The sequence below is a fragment of the Bubalus bubalis genome, chromosome 3 (genome assembly GCF_019923935.1).
Source record: "Bubalus bubalis isolate 160015118507 breed Murrah chromosome 3, NDDB_SH_1, whole genome shotgun sequence".
Taxonomy (NCBI): Eukaryota; Metazoa; Chordata; class Mammalia; order Artiodactyla; family Bovidae; genus Bubalus; species Bubalus bubalis.
In genome coordinates this window covers 23,985,103-23,998,113 of record NC_059159.1, presented here as the reverse complement: position 1 = coordinate 23,998,113, position 13,011 = coordinate 23,985,103, and the positions used below count along the sequence as shown (strand labels likewise).

The 13,011-nt window shown below is 58.0% G+C and overlaps 1 protein-coding gene across 4 annotated transcripts in view; it reads left to right on the top strand.

The window, feature by feature from the left end:
• ARHGAP23 (Rho GTPase activating protein 23) overlaps positions 1–13,011 on the top strand; it is an 81,308-nt gene that overhangs the window by 24,535 nt on the left and 43,762 nt on the right. For 3 of the 4 annotated variants that reach the window (XM_044939033.2, XM_044939034.2, XM_025280243.3), the window contains exons 2-3: positions 9,331–9,492; positions 12,001–12,028. In XM_044939033.2, coding sequence (XP_044794968.2) covers positions 9,331–9,492; positions 12,001–12,028 — 190 coding nt within the window. Of the gene's footprint in view, positions 1–5,939; positions 6,094–9,330; positions 9,493–12,000; positions 12,029–13,011 lie in introns of those variants that run through there. The other variant, XM_044939035.2, reaches the window with a different exon arrangement.

The following is a 13,011-nucleotide window of genomic DNA, read 5'->3' as shown; positions in this document are numbered from 1 at the left end:
TGGAGATGATGGTGATGCCCGTGTGAATAGGTTCACCTGGGTCTGTACGTGTCACTGTGCCTTTGTGTACGTGGGGCCGAGCTGTTTGTATGTCTGAATGTGAGTGTGGTTGGGTGTGTGAGAGTGTAAATATCCAAAAGATGCTGAAAACATCTTGCACTGACCTTGAGGGCAAGTGAAATAAATCAGAGAAAGACAGATACTGTAAGTATGATTTCACTTATATGTGGAATCTAAAAAGAAAACCCCCCAAACAAACCAAAAAAAAAAAAAACCAAACCAGGTTCACAGGCTGGTGGTTGCCACAAGTGGGGGGTGGGTGAAATGGGTGGAAGGAGTCAAAAAGTAAAGTTCTGGGGATGTCATGTATAGCATGGTGACCATAGTTAATGATAGAGTATTACATGCTTGAAAGTTGCTAAGAGAGTAGATCTGAAAAGTTCTCATCACAGGAAAAAAAAATCTGCAAAGTGTGGTAACATGTTTAATTAGACTTGTAGTGATCACTTCAAAATATATGTGAATATCCAGTATGTGAATAGCCATCCGATCATGCTGTATACCTGAAACTAATATAATGTTACACGTCAGTTATACCTCAATAAAAAGACCTTTTAAAAGAAAAAGCAACAAACAAAAGCTTGCATTTATTGAATTCCTACTCAGGACTTCGTTTAATTGACTTAATTTTCCCAACAACCTATGAGGTGGAACTTAAGTGTCATTCTCTTTTTATTGGTGAGGAGCTGAGGCTCAAAGAGGTTAAGTAATTTGCCCAAGGTCTCACAGCCAGGAAGTAGTAGAGACAGGACCCAGACCCAGAAGTTCTGGATTCCAGAGGGCCCTGGAGTCCACGCGCTAAGCCCGAGCCATACTGCCACTGGAAGAACTCGGGGGATTCGGTGCTCCTTGAGGGTGCTCTTGAGACTGTCGGGCCCTCCTGGATTTCTGGCATCACAGTGCTTCCTCCTCCCTTTTCTCTCACCTTCCCCTCCCCCAGCCTTCCTGGGGCCCAGTTTCAGAGTGGGAGAGGAGTGTCACCACACCCCCACTCAGGGCAAGACTGACCCTGGATAGGGAGAGACCCTCTGAGCCACCTCCCCAACTGCCTGCAGGCTAGACCGAGTATGGGGTCCTCAGGTTCCCAGTGACGCGGGCTTATCTGCACATTGAAGAATGTTGGGGAGACCCGGGCCTGCCTGGCCGGCTTGTCAGCTTCGCCTGTTGGGGCACGTCAGGCTGCACACAAGCGGTGCTGAGAAGCAGGCATCCGAGTGGGGCAGAAGGGTGGCGGAGGAGGGAGGGGGCAACCGCCCTTGAGCGAGGAGACTGGGGCAGGGGTCAGAGGCCCAGGCGTGGGCGGGCGAGCATGCCTTGGTATCACATTGCCAGCATGCCTGGGATGGACCGGCTGGCAGAGGATTTGCTCTGTCTGTATGTGAGGTTGTGGGGTGGTTATGGTGATACCGACCAGGGTTCTTGGCCTTCCCCAATCAATAAAAATTGACTAGAAGCCAGACAAGAAATTCAGGCAAGGCCTTATTAGGGCCCCTGCTGCAGCAGGGTCTAGAGAGAACAAACAAATCCCCTTGCTTGCTGCTACCTGAGGAAGGGGCAGGCTTGTTCCTTATTTGATGGGAGGGGTGGGGTGTGTCCAAGAGTCAGGCTGGAGGGGTGTCTTAGGTATTTTGCCCACCCCTCTGGTGGTGTTGAGTATAGAGGGCATTCTCAATACCCTTCTTTTTCTCCCCAACTCCTGCTTTTCTTCTGGGCTCTTCAAAAGTGGCAATTGGGTTTTTTTGGTCTCTTTGTATGTTTAGTCCATAATTTTGCCCCAACTGTGAAAGTGTACAGTTATTTTTAGTCCCGTATAGTTTCTTTGCATTTTGTTGCTGGAGGAGAGTTTTGTCCAGGGGCAAGCACTGCAGCAAAGGGTTCCAGGTCCCAGCCTGTGTCAGTGGGTCCCAGTTTGGTCGTGTGCAGCGGGCGTATGGAACCAGTCAGACCTTTGGAAATTCCACATGATTCTCTTGGGGTGGTTGCATTGCATGTCTCAGGGTTTGGAGCCTATGTTCTGGGAGGAGGCACTAAGCAAGCCAGAGGAAGAAAAAGCAGGCGAATTGACCCAGAGACCCCTGTCTCTCACTTCCTGAACCACATGCCTTTCAGCAGTATCCGTTCCCTCCTTCTCCTCTCACCTGACCCTTGGGCCCCAGGAACTCTCCTCTCCCCAGCTCCCGGTTGTCAGACTGGCCCCTGCAACCTTCCCCTCCACCAGCCCTGTCCACCCTCTGGTTCAAAGGCTAACCTGGGAGGCCCCGAACGCCACCCTCAAACAAGCTGTCCCCTTCCAGAGAGAAGCCTTGAATCCCTGACACAGGGCCTCCTTTGGTGTGTGTGTTGGGGGGGAGGGGGGTCTCTGTTGGTGGGGGTGAAGGCAGCTGGCTTGGGCCTGAATCTAGAACTGGAGCCCCCTGATTTCAGGAGCTAGGATAGCACTGTAAGTGCCCTGAGGGTGAGGTCTGCATTTGTCTTCTTGTTCTAAGGTGTCCCAGCCCCCAGCATAGCACCTGGCCCTCAGCAGGCACTCAAGTTCCTGAATAGATAAATAAGGGGATAATGGAAAGAGATTTGAGTCAGTTAGAATCCCAGGATGGTCCCAGCTTAAAAATAAAAGTCAGCCTTGAATTAGTTATTTGTCCTCTTTGAGCCTCAGTTCCTACATCTGAAAAATGGGTGTAAAAACAATTTCACATATCCAGTTCTTAGGGTAAGGATCAAATGAGATAAAGTGAAAGTGCTTTCAAACAGTAAAGGATGATCTCATCTGGAGAGAGGAAGACTGGATGCCCTCCCTTTGGGAGTGTAGTCCCCAAGCCTTCCCCAGGGACCTTCAGGAAGATAAGGTTGAATGGATTTTGCAAGCTGGTCAAACTAGAGGATGATGGGAGAGACTGCTCAGCGGGGTAATTCCTGATTTGGGGGGAGGAAGCCGGGAGGGTGTAGGGGAGGACTCACACCAGGCAGGAAGGCTTGGAATAGAATCTCAGCTACGCCTGGTATTTCCCAGCCCTTGGCCCCCTCCCTGACTGCACTCTGGGGCCCACCCCACATTCCTTTCCCAAAGGAAATGGGGGAGGTGGCTGAGAAGCTCCCCAGGCCTGGAGGATCATTTATTCAAGCTGTGTATAGGTTTCTAGGCCCTACCGTGTGTACCCAGCACCTGACATCCCTACCGAGGCAGCTGGGTGGAGAGGGTGGGGTGGGGAAGGTGTCGGTTTGTGTTGGAGGAGGCTGCTATCTGCTTTTGGGGGCCTTGTTGCCCCTGCCAGGAGACGGGTGTCACAGATGGCCTGTGTTTCCCAGGTCTCTGCAGCCCGGAACACAAACCTGGTGCTGCTTGTCCACCTCGCCTCTGCCCACAGCTCTCAGAACCCTCACCCGTTTCGAGGGAAGGAGGTGGGCTCTTGATCTGGACACACGGACACGTCAGCACCTGTTGGCCATGAGAGACTCCATGGGGTACGAGAGGGGAGAGTGAGCCCATTTTCTCAGAACCAGGGACCAGACTTGCAGCAAGAGGAAAGGCAATCAGGCAGCTGGAGGGACTAACTGGCTGCCTTCTGGGAAAGCAGGTCAGGCTTTGAGTCAGGACGTCCCTATGGTCATAGCCCTTCATCTGGGGTGGCAGAGTCCGAGGACATCTGGGCAGTCCAGGTGGTCTGAGGCCCTGGCTTTTGGAGGGCAAGACAAAGGCACGAGTGGTCCTGACCCAGAAGCCTTGCTTTTCTAATGATGGGGAGCTTGCTGATGGAGGTGCCAGGAGTCCTGCTCCCCTAGACCATGGATGGTCCTTTCCAGCTCTGCCCCAAGCCCTCCTGACTCAGCGCTGATGGCAGCCTCCCTCTTCCTGTCTGGCTTCCGCCAGGGAACGGGTGGGGGTCTGGCTCCTGCACTGGGGGCCCAGCTAGCAGCAAACAGGAAACAGGAGAACAAAACCGCTCCCGGCCCCACACGCCTCACCCTCACCCTTCCGCCTCCTCCCTCGCTCCTGCCCACCCTCGAGGGCCTTTATTTCTCCTCCCTCTGCCCCTTGGTTTTGCCTCCTCCCTGTGCCCCTCTGTCTCTCTCCTCTGCCTCCCAGGTGATTCTCCATCCTGGCCTGTCCTTTCCCGGGACAGCGGGTGATGGGGATGAGGGAGGGAAGGGATGCTGGCTCTTCTGCCTGGTTCTCCCTTCTGGTGGCTTCCCCTGCAAGGGCCCAACCCTATGCCTCTTCCTCCCTGACTCCTAGATCTGAAAGCGGAGTTTGGCTGGTCTGTTCCCTGCTGCCCTCAGCCTTCCTTCCCTGGTGTTGGCTAGAGTTTTGGGGTGAGATCAAGGTTGGAAAGAAGGGGCTCTGGACTTGGAGTCCCAGTGCCACCCTCACAGACTGGGTGCTCTTGGGTTTCTGTTGGTTCCTTCTCTGAAAACTGGGCCAGGGCAGTGGCCCCAGGCCCCAGTGAGCGCTGTGTGGGGCAAGACCACACTGAATAGTCAAGTGCATAGAAATGGTCGTGGTGACACCTACTAGCCAAGGCCTCTGCCAGCCCCACCCGGGAAGGGGCCTGGGAAGAGAGGGAGCAGGAAGGGGCGGAGGACAGGGTCTGCCGTGACTCTGGCTTCCTGTCTGACTCGCGTGCTGGGGGTGAAGTGGGGGCCAGCTTGGAGCCCACTGTCAGCTTTGGTGTCCCCTCTGGGTCGAGCTAATGGGCAGGGGGCCCTAGGGAAGAGGGGCGGCTACGCGTTCCCATGGCTGGTGGTGGGAAGTGTACAACATGACGTGAAACGGGGTGGTATGAGCTGCTCCCTGTGCAGGGCAGTGCGTGTGAGTGTGAGTGTGTGTGAGAGAGAGAGAGAGAGAGAGAGACCTGAGGGGGCACAGCAGCAATGCATTGAGTGGCTGTGCTGAGTAGTGTGTACAAGTCCTATAGGCGTGTGCCTTTGTGGGTTTTGTGGGTCTCCCTGTGGGGTGTGTGAGTGTGGGTAGGTATGGGTGGGTAGGAGGGGGCCTGGCGTGCTTTTAAGGGCACAGTGGATATGCTTGCAAATGTGTCTCAGTGGGAGGTGGGGGCCATTATATCCTTGGGGGGTGTCCAAAGCGTGTGTGCATAAAGAAGGGTGTCCATGCACACCATGTGTATGAGGGGTGTAGTGTGCTTGTGTGTGTGTCTCTGTGGGGCATGTGGACATAGGGAGAATGAGTGTGCCTGTGGGAGGAGGGTGTGGGGTGCCTAGATGTGTGTGTGATGAGGTGGGTTGGGTGTGTGTTTACATGTGTTCCCATGCGAGTATGTATTTCTCTGGGGTGCAGCAAGATGCGTGAGCTTTGGACTGGGAGTATAGCGTGTGCGGGCGGGTACGGAGAGTTTTCCTGTGAGTGGGGTGTGTGCGTGAGTGTGTGTGTGTATATGCATGCGCGCGCGCCTGCACGGGGTGTGCAGTGTGTGACTGCGGGGGCACTGCGCAGGGCCTCTCCTGTGTGGGTGTGTGTGTGTGTGTGTGTGGGTGGGTGTGGGATGGGGCGGCCGCGGACAGGGGCCGCCCCGGAGGGGGAGGCGTCTGCCCTGCGCGACTCGCCGGCGTGTCCGGGCTCAGGCGCCCTCGGCGGAGAGGCGTGGGAGGTGCGGAGCCGCTACAGCAGTCCTGCCGCCGTCCGCGCGGGCCGTCCGTCCCCTCGGGGCCCCAGGGCCCCGGGCCCGCGGCTCTGGGGGGCGGGCGGGGACCCCGGGGGCCCGCCCGCCGCCGCCGAGGGGACCGAGGACGCCGCCCGCCGGGCGCCGAGGAGCGGCCACCGGCCCCCGCGCGGCGCGCCGGGCTCCGGAAGACGGGCCCGCGGCGCGCTGGGGCCGGGGCGGCGGCCGACCCCGGGGGCCCCCGCCAGCCGCGGCTCTCGTGGGCAGCGCGGTGTGGCGCGTGGAGCGCGCGGGGGCCGGGGGCTGGCGCTGGGAGCGCGCCGTCGGTGTGGACTGCAGCGCCCCGGAGCCGCGCTGCCTCTGGCTGCCCTGCCTCAGCCACAGCGACCGCCGCGCGCCGGGGGCGCGTCCGGCCAGGGTGAGCGCCGCGGGGGCCAGCGGGGCCGAGGAGCCCAGGCTTCCGGGACCCATGCCCTGGAAGGCGGGTGAGGGCGGCAGAGTGGTGGCTGAGACCTTTTCTGGGGGTGCTGGATGACAACCCCCAGTGTGGTGGTGGCCTGCAGCGGGCTCAAGCCTCTTGGTTTACAGGTGGGAGAAAGATGGAAGGGACCGGGGTTGTTTGAAGAGATGCCAGGGCATGGAATCCTGGAGAGTTTGGGCTGACAGTGACCCTGAGTCAGAACTCTGCCCTCTCCCTGGGAGGGGACCTGGGCACAGAGACACACAAGGTTTTCAAGCAGGCCAAGGAGGTAATGAGTGACCTCAGGGTGAGAACTGACATGGCTGGGGTGGGGGGGGGGGTGGGGGTGGGGACAGTGTTTCTGAGGTCCGAGATCGACCAGGCTGGCAGGGTGTGAGTCACAGTGGGCACCATGCCCAGCGTGAACGCTGTGCTCCCCGCAATGACCTCTTTATGCTCCTGGGGGAGGGGAGGAGCCAGACTCCTGGGTTCTAGCTCCTGGTGTTGCCAGCCCATCACATGTCCAGTTCTGTCTTATTTGTGACCCTGGGACCACCTGCCCTTCTCCCACCATCAGTGGGAATTTCTGGATGTCTCTCCTGACCTGAGGGTGGGAGCGTTTGGAAGTGGATCTGGGCTAGGGGGCATTACTTGGTGATGTCCCTGTGTCTCCTGAGCCTGCTCTCCTTCCTCTTGTCTCTGTACCTACCTCAGATAGCACAATTGGGGATGTGTGTGTGAGCTGTACCTCTTCCCAGTCTAATGACTTTCCACTGCTGGTCCCTTCTCTGTTTCCTCATCTGTCACCTCCCTCCCCATCAAGATGAGAGCAAGACTCAGTGCTGTCCCAGATGGGAGGAAAGCAGAGGGAACATGCATGTGTAATAGCATGAAGGACTGAGGTTAAACCTAAGGAAGAACTTCCCACAGGCTGCCAAATCTGGTCATTAATGGGGGCTGCAGCAGCTCCTCTTCAGGCAGGGCTGTGGTTACTGTGGCAGGGGGATTACCACAATGACATTCTCAGGCGCCTAGTTGGCAGGGATGGGGGAAGGGGCCTTGGAAGGAAGGAAAAGAGGAAAGAGAGAGGCAGAGATAAGCGAGGGAGCGCCAGTGGTGCCTGGGTGAGGAGAGGACCCGAGAGAGAGGCATGCCCACTGCCCTTGATTACTGGCCCCTCCTCCCCAGGGAGTGGCACCCCCAGGCAGCTGGCAGCTCCAGGCAGGATGTGTGCTGGGGGAGGGGCGGGGGGCGTGCGGGGACCTGTCCCAGTCACTTCTCATCACTGGGGCAGCTGGTGGCTTAAACCTTAATCCAGGACACCAGCAAAACAATAGGCCCTGTGCACAGCCTCAGCTCAGAGCCCGGTGGAGGACGTGCAGTGGAGGCACTCCACGCTAGGCAGGAGCAGGGGTTTTGGTAGGAGGGGGCAGTGGAGGGTCCCCGGAGGCCCTCTTCTCTTCCTCATCTGTTCCTTGCCAAACCAGCAGAGATAGGAAATCCAGGGGCTTTCAGATCTCAGCAGAATTCCCAGAGAATTTTCTCTTCTGGGCTCCTCAGACCCCCGTGGGGGTGTGGGGCTCAGTGGGAGTGTCCAGGCTATAGCCACAAGTGGAAGGAGCTGAGGGGGCATCATTGGACCTTTCGCCTGATGCCAGAAAAGGTGGAGGCCTCCTACAGCCTCCCTGATGGGGGTCGTCCAGCTTTCACTTGAGCCCTTGTGAGGACAGAGGGCTCACAGCCCCATCTGGGTCACTTTCCAGATGTATATGATTAGAATGATATCCCTGGCTAAGAGCTTAGCTTGGCCTTCTCAAATCTTCCACCTGGCTGTGTCTTCTGGAACTGTATGAAGCAAGCCTGTTACTTCTGTGGCACTTTAATCTTTTGAGATTTGAGGATATCCCCTCCTCAAACCTCCTGCCCCATGGAGCCCAGCCCCTACCCCACGTAGAAATCCCTAGCTTCGGGCTGGGCACAGGATCCACTCCTTCTGCCAGATGTATAACCTGGAGGGTGGCTGGCTGCAGGCAGGGGCTTCTCAGGATGAGTACATTAGAGTTGCAGTTTCGAGGTGGGGAGCAAGGGGGATTTCGTAGTGAAATTCCTACCAAAATTCCTGCCCCAGAGTCTTCTTCCCTCTGCACCCAGCTGCGCCTTTCTTCTGCAGCTGAAGTCCCCTCCTGCCTGGTGCCAAGGAAGAGCCAGGGGATGAGGACCGTTGAGGGAGGGGAGGGGCTTCTCGCCCTCTGAAGGGTTTGGATTAGGGGCGCCAGGTAGGTTAGGCTGCCTGAGATCAGGGGTTAATGAACCCCTGAGGGAGCTGTCCTGGCTGTTCAGCAGGCAGACTGCCCTTCACTTTGGCGCCCTCCTGTCACCCACTTTCCCTGTGTGTCTGAGCAGGGCACCTGAAGGGAGCCTCCTCTCAGGCACTAACCTCCTTCTCTCCCTCTTGCCCCATAAACACACCCATGTGCCCCCCAAACCCTCTTCAGACACCCTCTGCCCTGCCATCTCGGGGAATCCCAAGTACTCAGGTGGGGTGGCCAGAGGGTAGCGGAGTGTCTCCCCAACCCAGCTCTCCACTCAGCTCTGGTGAGCCAGCCAGAACTGGGCTCGGTCCCTTCAGCGGACTGTCCCTTGGGACTCATGGTCCCTCGCGTCTTCTTACTGCTGCTCTTGAAGGATGCATGTGTGTGTCAGTCTGTCTGTGCCTATGTGTGTGTGTGCGCATGTCTGTGTCTCCGTGAACATGTGTGTGCTCATCGGTGTGCCTGCACCTTTGCACATGAGCGTTCTTGTCTGGGTGTTTGTGGTGTGTCCCGTCTACATGAGTGTGTGTGGGTGTGTCTGTGCCCGTGTCCACGTGCACGTGTGCGTGTGTGAGATTGTGCAGCGGGCACTTCCCAGGCAGGAAGGCTGTGTGTCCAGAGTCGGTGAGCTTCGGCTGAACTGAACAGAACGGACACCTGACTTACTGCACTCATTTCCCTGGACGCATAGGTGTCTTGAGGGGACGGAGGAGAAAAGGAAAAGGAAGCTGTTGGGCTGATGAGTGTGGGAGAGGAAGAGACAGGGGAGCAGGGGTCTGGGCACAGCTGGGTCGGTGCGCCCTGGTCGTCCCCCCAGGTCCTCCAGGCTGCAGGAGGCTGTGTGTGGACTGGCATCTCACCCTTGCTCGCTCTGCTCCCGCAGCTGCCCCTGGGCCCGAGAGATGGGTGCTCTCCTGCGCGCCCCCTCCCCTGGCAGGGCCCACGGACGCTGCTCCTGCGCAAAAGCCTCCAAGATGGCTTCGGCTTCACCCTGCGGCACTTCATCGTGTACCCGCCTGAGTCCGCAGTGCACTGCAGCCTAAAGGTAGGCCCGCACCCCTGCCCGCCCTGAGGGAGCTTCAGGGCAACTCCTTTGTGCTCTCCTCCGGGTGCTTCTGTGCCTGGGGAAGAGGGTCACCGAGAGGCAGGGGCAGCCCTGGCTGGGTCACCTGTGTGGCATGACAAGCCCCCGATCCGCTCTGGGCTCAGTCTTCTAAGGAGAATGGGGTGGTTGGTTTGGGGCAAGGAGCTAGAGGTGGGGGAGTCAGGATGCTCCCCCAACCCCGGGACTCTCGGCCTCTGGAAAGTGAACAGCTTCTCAGGAGATGGGCTTCCAAGGACCCTTTGTCTACCTGCCACTTCTGAGCTGGGTTAGTTGACCCTCCCCAGCCTGAGCTCTAGGGCAGTCATCCTCACACAACTCCGGGGCCCCTCCCAGAGCGCCCCCGGCCCTTGCTGGCCTCAGCTCTGGGCCTAGAAAGAGCCCTGTACTGGGCTGGGGACCTGGGCCCCAGTGCTGGTACAACTCCTAACTCCCGGTGGATCTTGGGTAGTCTCACCCTCTCTGGGCTCCATGTCTGCTGCTGTCACCTGAGGGCATTTATCTATTTGACTCCGAGGAACCCTTCCAGGCCTAATATAAATATCAGGTTCTTTGAGTACAGGAACTGGGGCTACTCAAACCGAGCCACGGTATGGGCTGGGGGCAGGGGGTGGTCCCTGACCGGAAGGCTTGAGGGGGGCCTAGGCAGGAACCAGGACTCCCCAGGAGGGCCCAATTCCCTTCCCCTCCTCTCTCCCAGCAGGAGGGGAGAACGATTTATTTTGGGGCCCATGAACCTGTTTCTCCCCTCCCCCAGGGCTGGGACCAGCCTGCACAGCTGTTGAGGGACAGGGAGCTTAGTCCCACCTGCCAGAGAACCAAGGCATTGGATTTCTCTGCCTGGGTCCGTGTGCCTGCTCGTGTTTCTTTGTATGCACACATGCGTGCATGGTATGCTAGTCATGTACACACATGTGTGTATATCTAGACATGTGTCTAGATATACGCTTCATGTGTGCATGTCGCTGCATAGCTCTCACACCCGTGTTTGAGTCTGGGTGTGAGCCAGATCTTCTCATTGGCTGTAAGAGGGGCTGATGGTGTGTGGTAGGGGCACCGCCTCACCCTTTATGCCCGAGGACACCAGCCTCCCAGTTCCCAGGAACCTCCGGTCCTTCCTTCCCCAGAATGTCCCCCCTTTCTGGACCTTCCTCCTTCTCTCAGGGGACCTCCGGAGGGTGGCCCTGCAGATGCAGCTCAAGTGGTCTAGGCTGGGTGGTCGGCCTGTGTCTCAGAGAGACCTTGCTAACGTGGAAGACCCCAGGGCAGGGCAAGCCAGAGACGGGCTCCGTCCCTTTCCAGAACATGCCCAGGGCTGGGAGCCTGCAGGGCGCTCACCCGTCTAGATGCATCCATCTGCCGCTGCCACCGCTCACAGTGCTGTCAGCTCATATCAGCGGGCACGCGCCCCGCTCAGTAAGGCGGGCGCCAAGGGACCGTGCTCCAGCAGAGCCCCGCGGCTTCCTGTCCTGGCTGAGGTGCCCCAGACTCCTGGGGTCTAGCACTGGCTGCTCTGTTGTCTCTGAGTGGCCCTGGACAAATCACACCCTGTCGTCTGTAAAGTGGTGATCTGTGGAACAGATTAGACAAGATGACCCCAAAGGTCCTATCCAGTTGGAAAATGCTGCACCCCGCTGGCCTGGCCTGTCTCTCTGATTTCTTCTTGCCTTTTTCCGATTTCTCCCCAAATGCAGTGCCCTTCCCTCCTCACTCACCAGGATGAGCCCAGAGACCTCCCTCGTGGGTCTCCTTGAGGCCATTTCTTAGCCCTGCACCTAGATGCTGGAAACATTTTCCTATCTACTCTCTCCCACTCAAGAACTTCACTGGCTCCCTCGTTCTTTCCTTTCAGACCTGAAAGCTTGAGTCTGACTCTTGTCACTTGCTGGTGTTGACTCTCTTTCTGCTTCAGCTCAGCTGACCCAGTCCTATTTCTGCCACTGAGTGCCTGCGTACTCTGCTCACCTCACCCCAATGCCTTCTTTCAGCTGGCCTGAAGCTTGCCTTAAACCGCCCCCTCCCAGAGGGACTAATCAGGCCTCTCCTCCCCATTCTCTGAGAGCTGATAGCCACTGTTTACACTTGTCATGCCTGCTTATCTGTGTCCGCCTGGGTCCTGTGTGTCAGTGGGTTTGGCCCCTCCTCCACTGGGCTTCGAGCTCTCCAAGGGAAGGGGTCCTGAGTCCCCCATTGGGCTGGGGGCTTTCAGATGGCTGAGTTGCTGATGTGGTAGGACTAGCAGGCATGAGAGAGGGCTCCTGTGACCGGGGGACATTGCCTGGGACGTGACCTCCCTGTGGACACCCTTCCCTCCCCCTCTGGCTTCTGGGCTAGTTGAAGGATGATAAGAGGGGAGGCTAATGGGTGGGGGAGCTTGAAGGGGCCCACGCCGGCGAAACTGGGCCTCCCCCTGTGCTGCCGAGGGCCCACACCCGCCTCTGTCCCCTGCAGGAGGAAGAGAATGGAGGCCGAGGAGGAGGTAAGGAGTGGGCGGGGCTGGGCTGGGCTGGGGACCCGCTCTGTGTCTGGCCCTCTTCTGCAAGTCGGCGTGGATTCTGCTGCACCCTTGCCCTTGACTGTAGCCCCTGTCTGCTCTTTCCTGTGTATCCACTTGCACATATGCTTACTCTCTGCGCCCTCTCTTTTCTCCACATTTGTCTTCCTCAGACCTGTCCATTTCACTCTGGGGGTGGTGTTCTGGGGAGCAGATGGGTTTCTAAGCCCTGGCCCCTGCCCTAGAGTTACTCCCAGCCTAGATGGAAGCTCAGGCAGGACCTGCAGGGCCCTGGGGGTGGGAAGGCTAATTGAGGGCTGTCCTTGGGGGCAGAGACACTAGGGTTCTCGGGGTATAAGGGCGGCCCTGAGGTCCTTCTGTTTCCAGACGTGAGACTAACTCCCCTGGCTGTCACCCTTGCTCTCCCAAATGGCTTCCCAGGGTATTCAAGGCAGACCTTGAACAGGCAGGCTTCCCTGTCTGCTGCTGAGGCTTCTACTGGGCGCGCGTGGGGACTCTGTCTTTCTGAATCCCCACTGCAGAGGCCTATGATGGGGGAGGAGCCAGCCGGCCTAGTGCAGGCCTGTTTCTCTGATGGATACAGCACTTAGCAGAGGAGTAATGCTGGGATGTAGCGTGATGTCATCAGGGAGCGAGTGCCAGTCCTGGGATTGCGGGCTTCTGCAGCCCTGACCCTGGGGAAGGGAGTGGGGTGGGAGGTCAGGGTGTCTGTGAGCCTCAGGGCCTTGCTCAGCTCTCCCTGGGTCTGGATGTGGACACTCTCTGAGCGTGCGGGTGTCTCTCCCCACTGGCCTTTTATGGCACCCTTCTTTTGTCTTGTGATGTTTGTGTGTGTGCGTGTGTGCACGCCTGTCTGTCTGCCCCACTAGACAATGAGCTCGGGAAGGGCAGGGGCCACGTCCGTGCTTCCTCTGAGGTCTACTTTCTAGCATGGTGCTAGGACATAG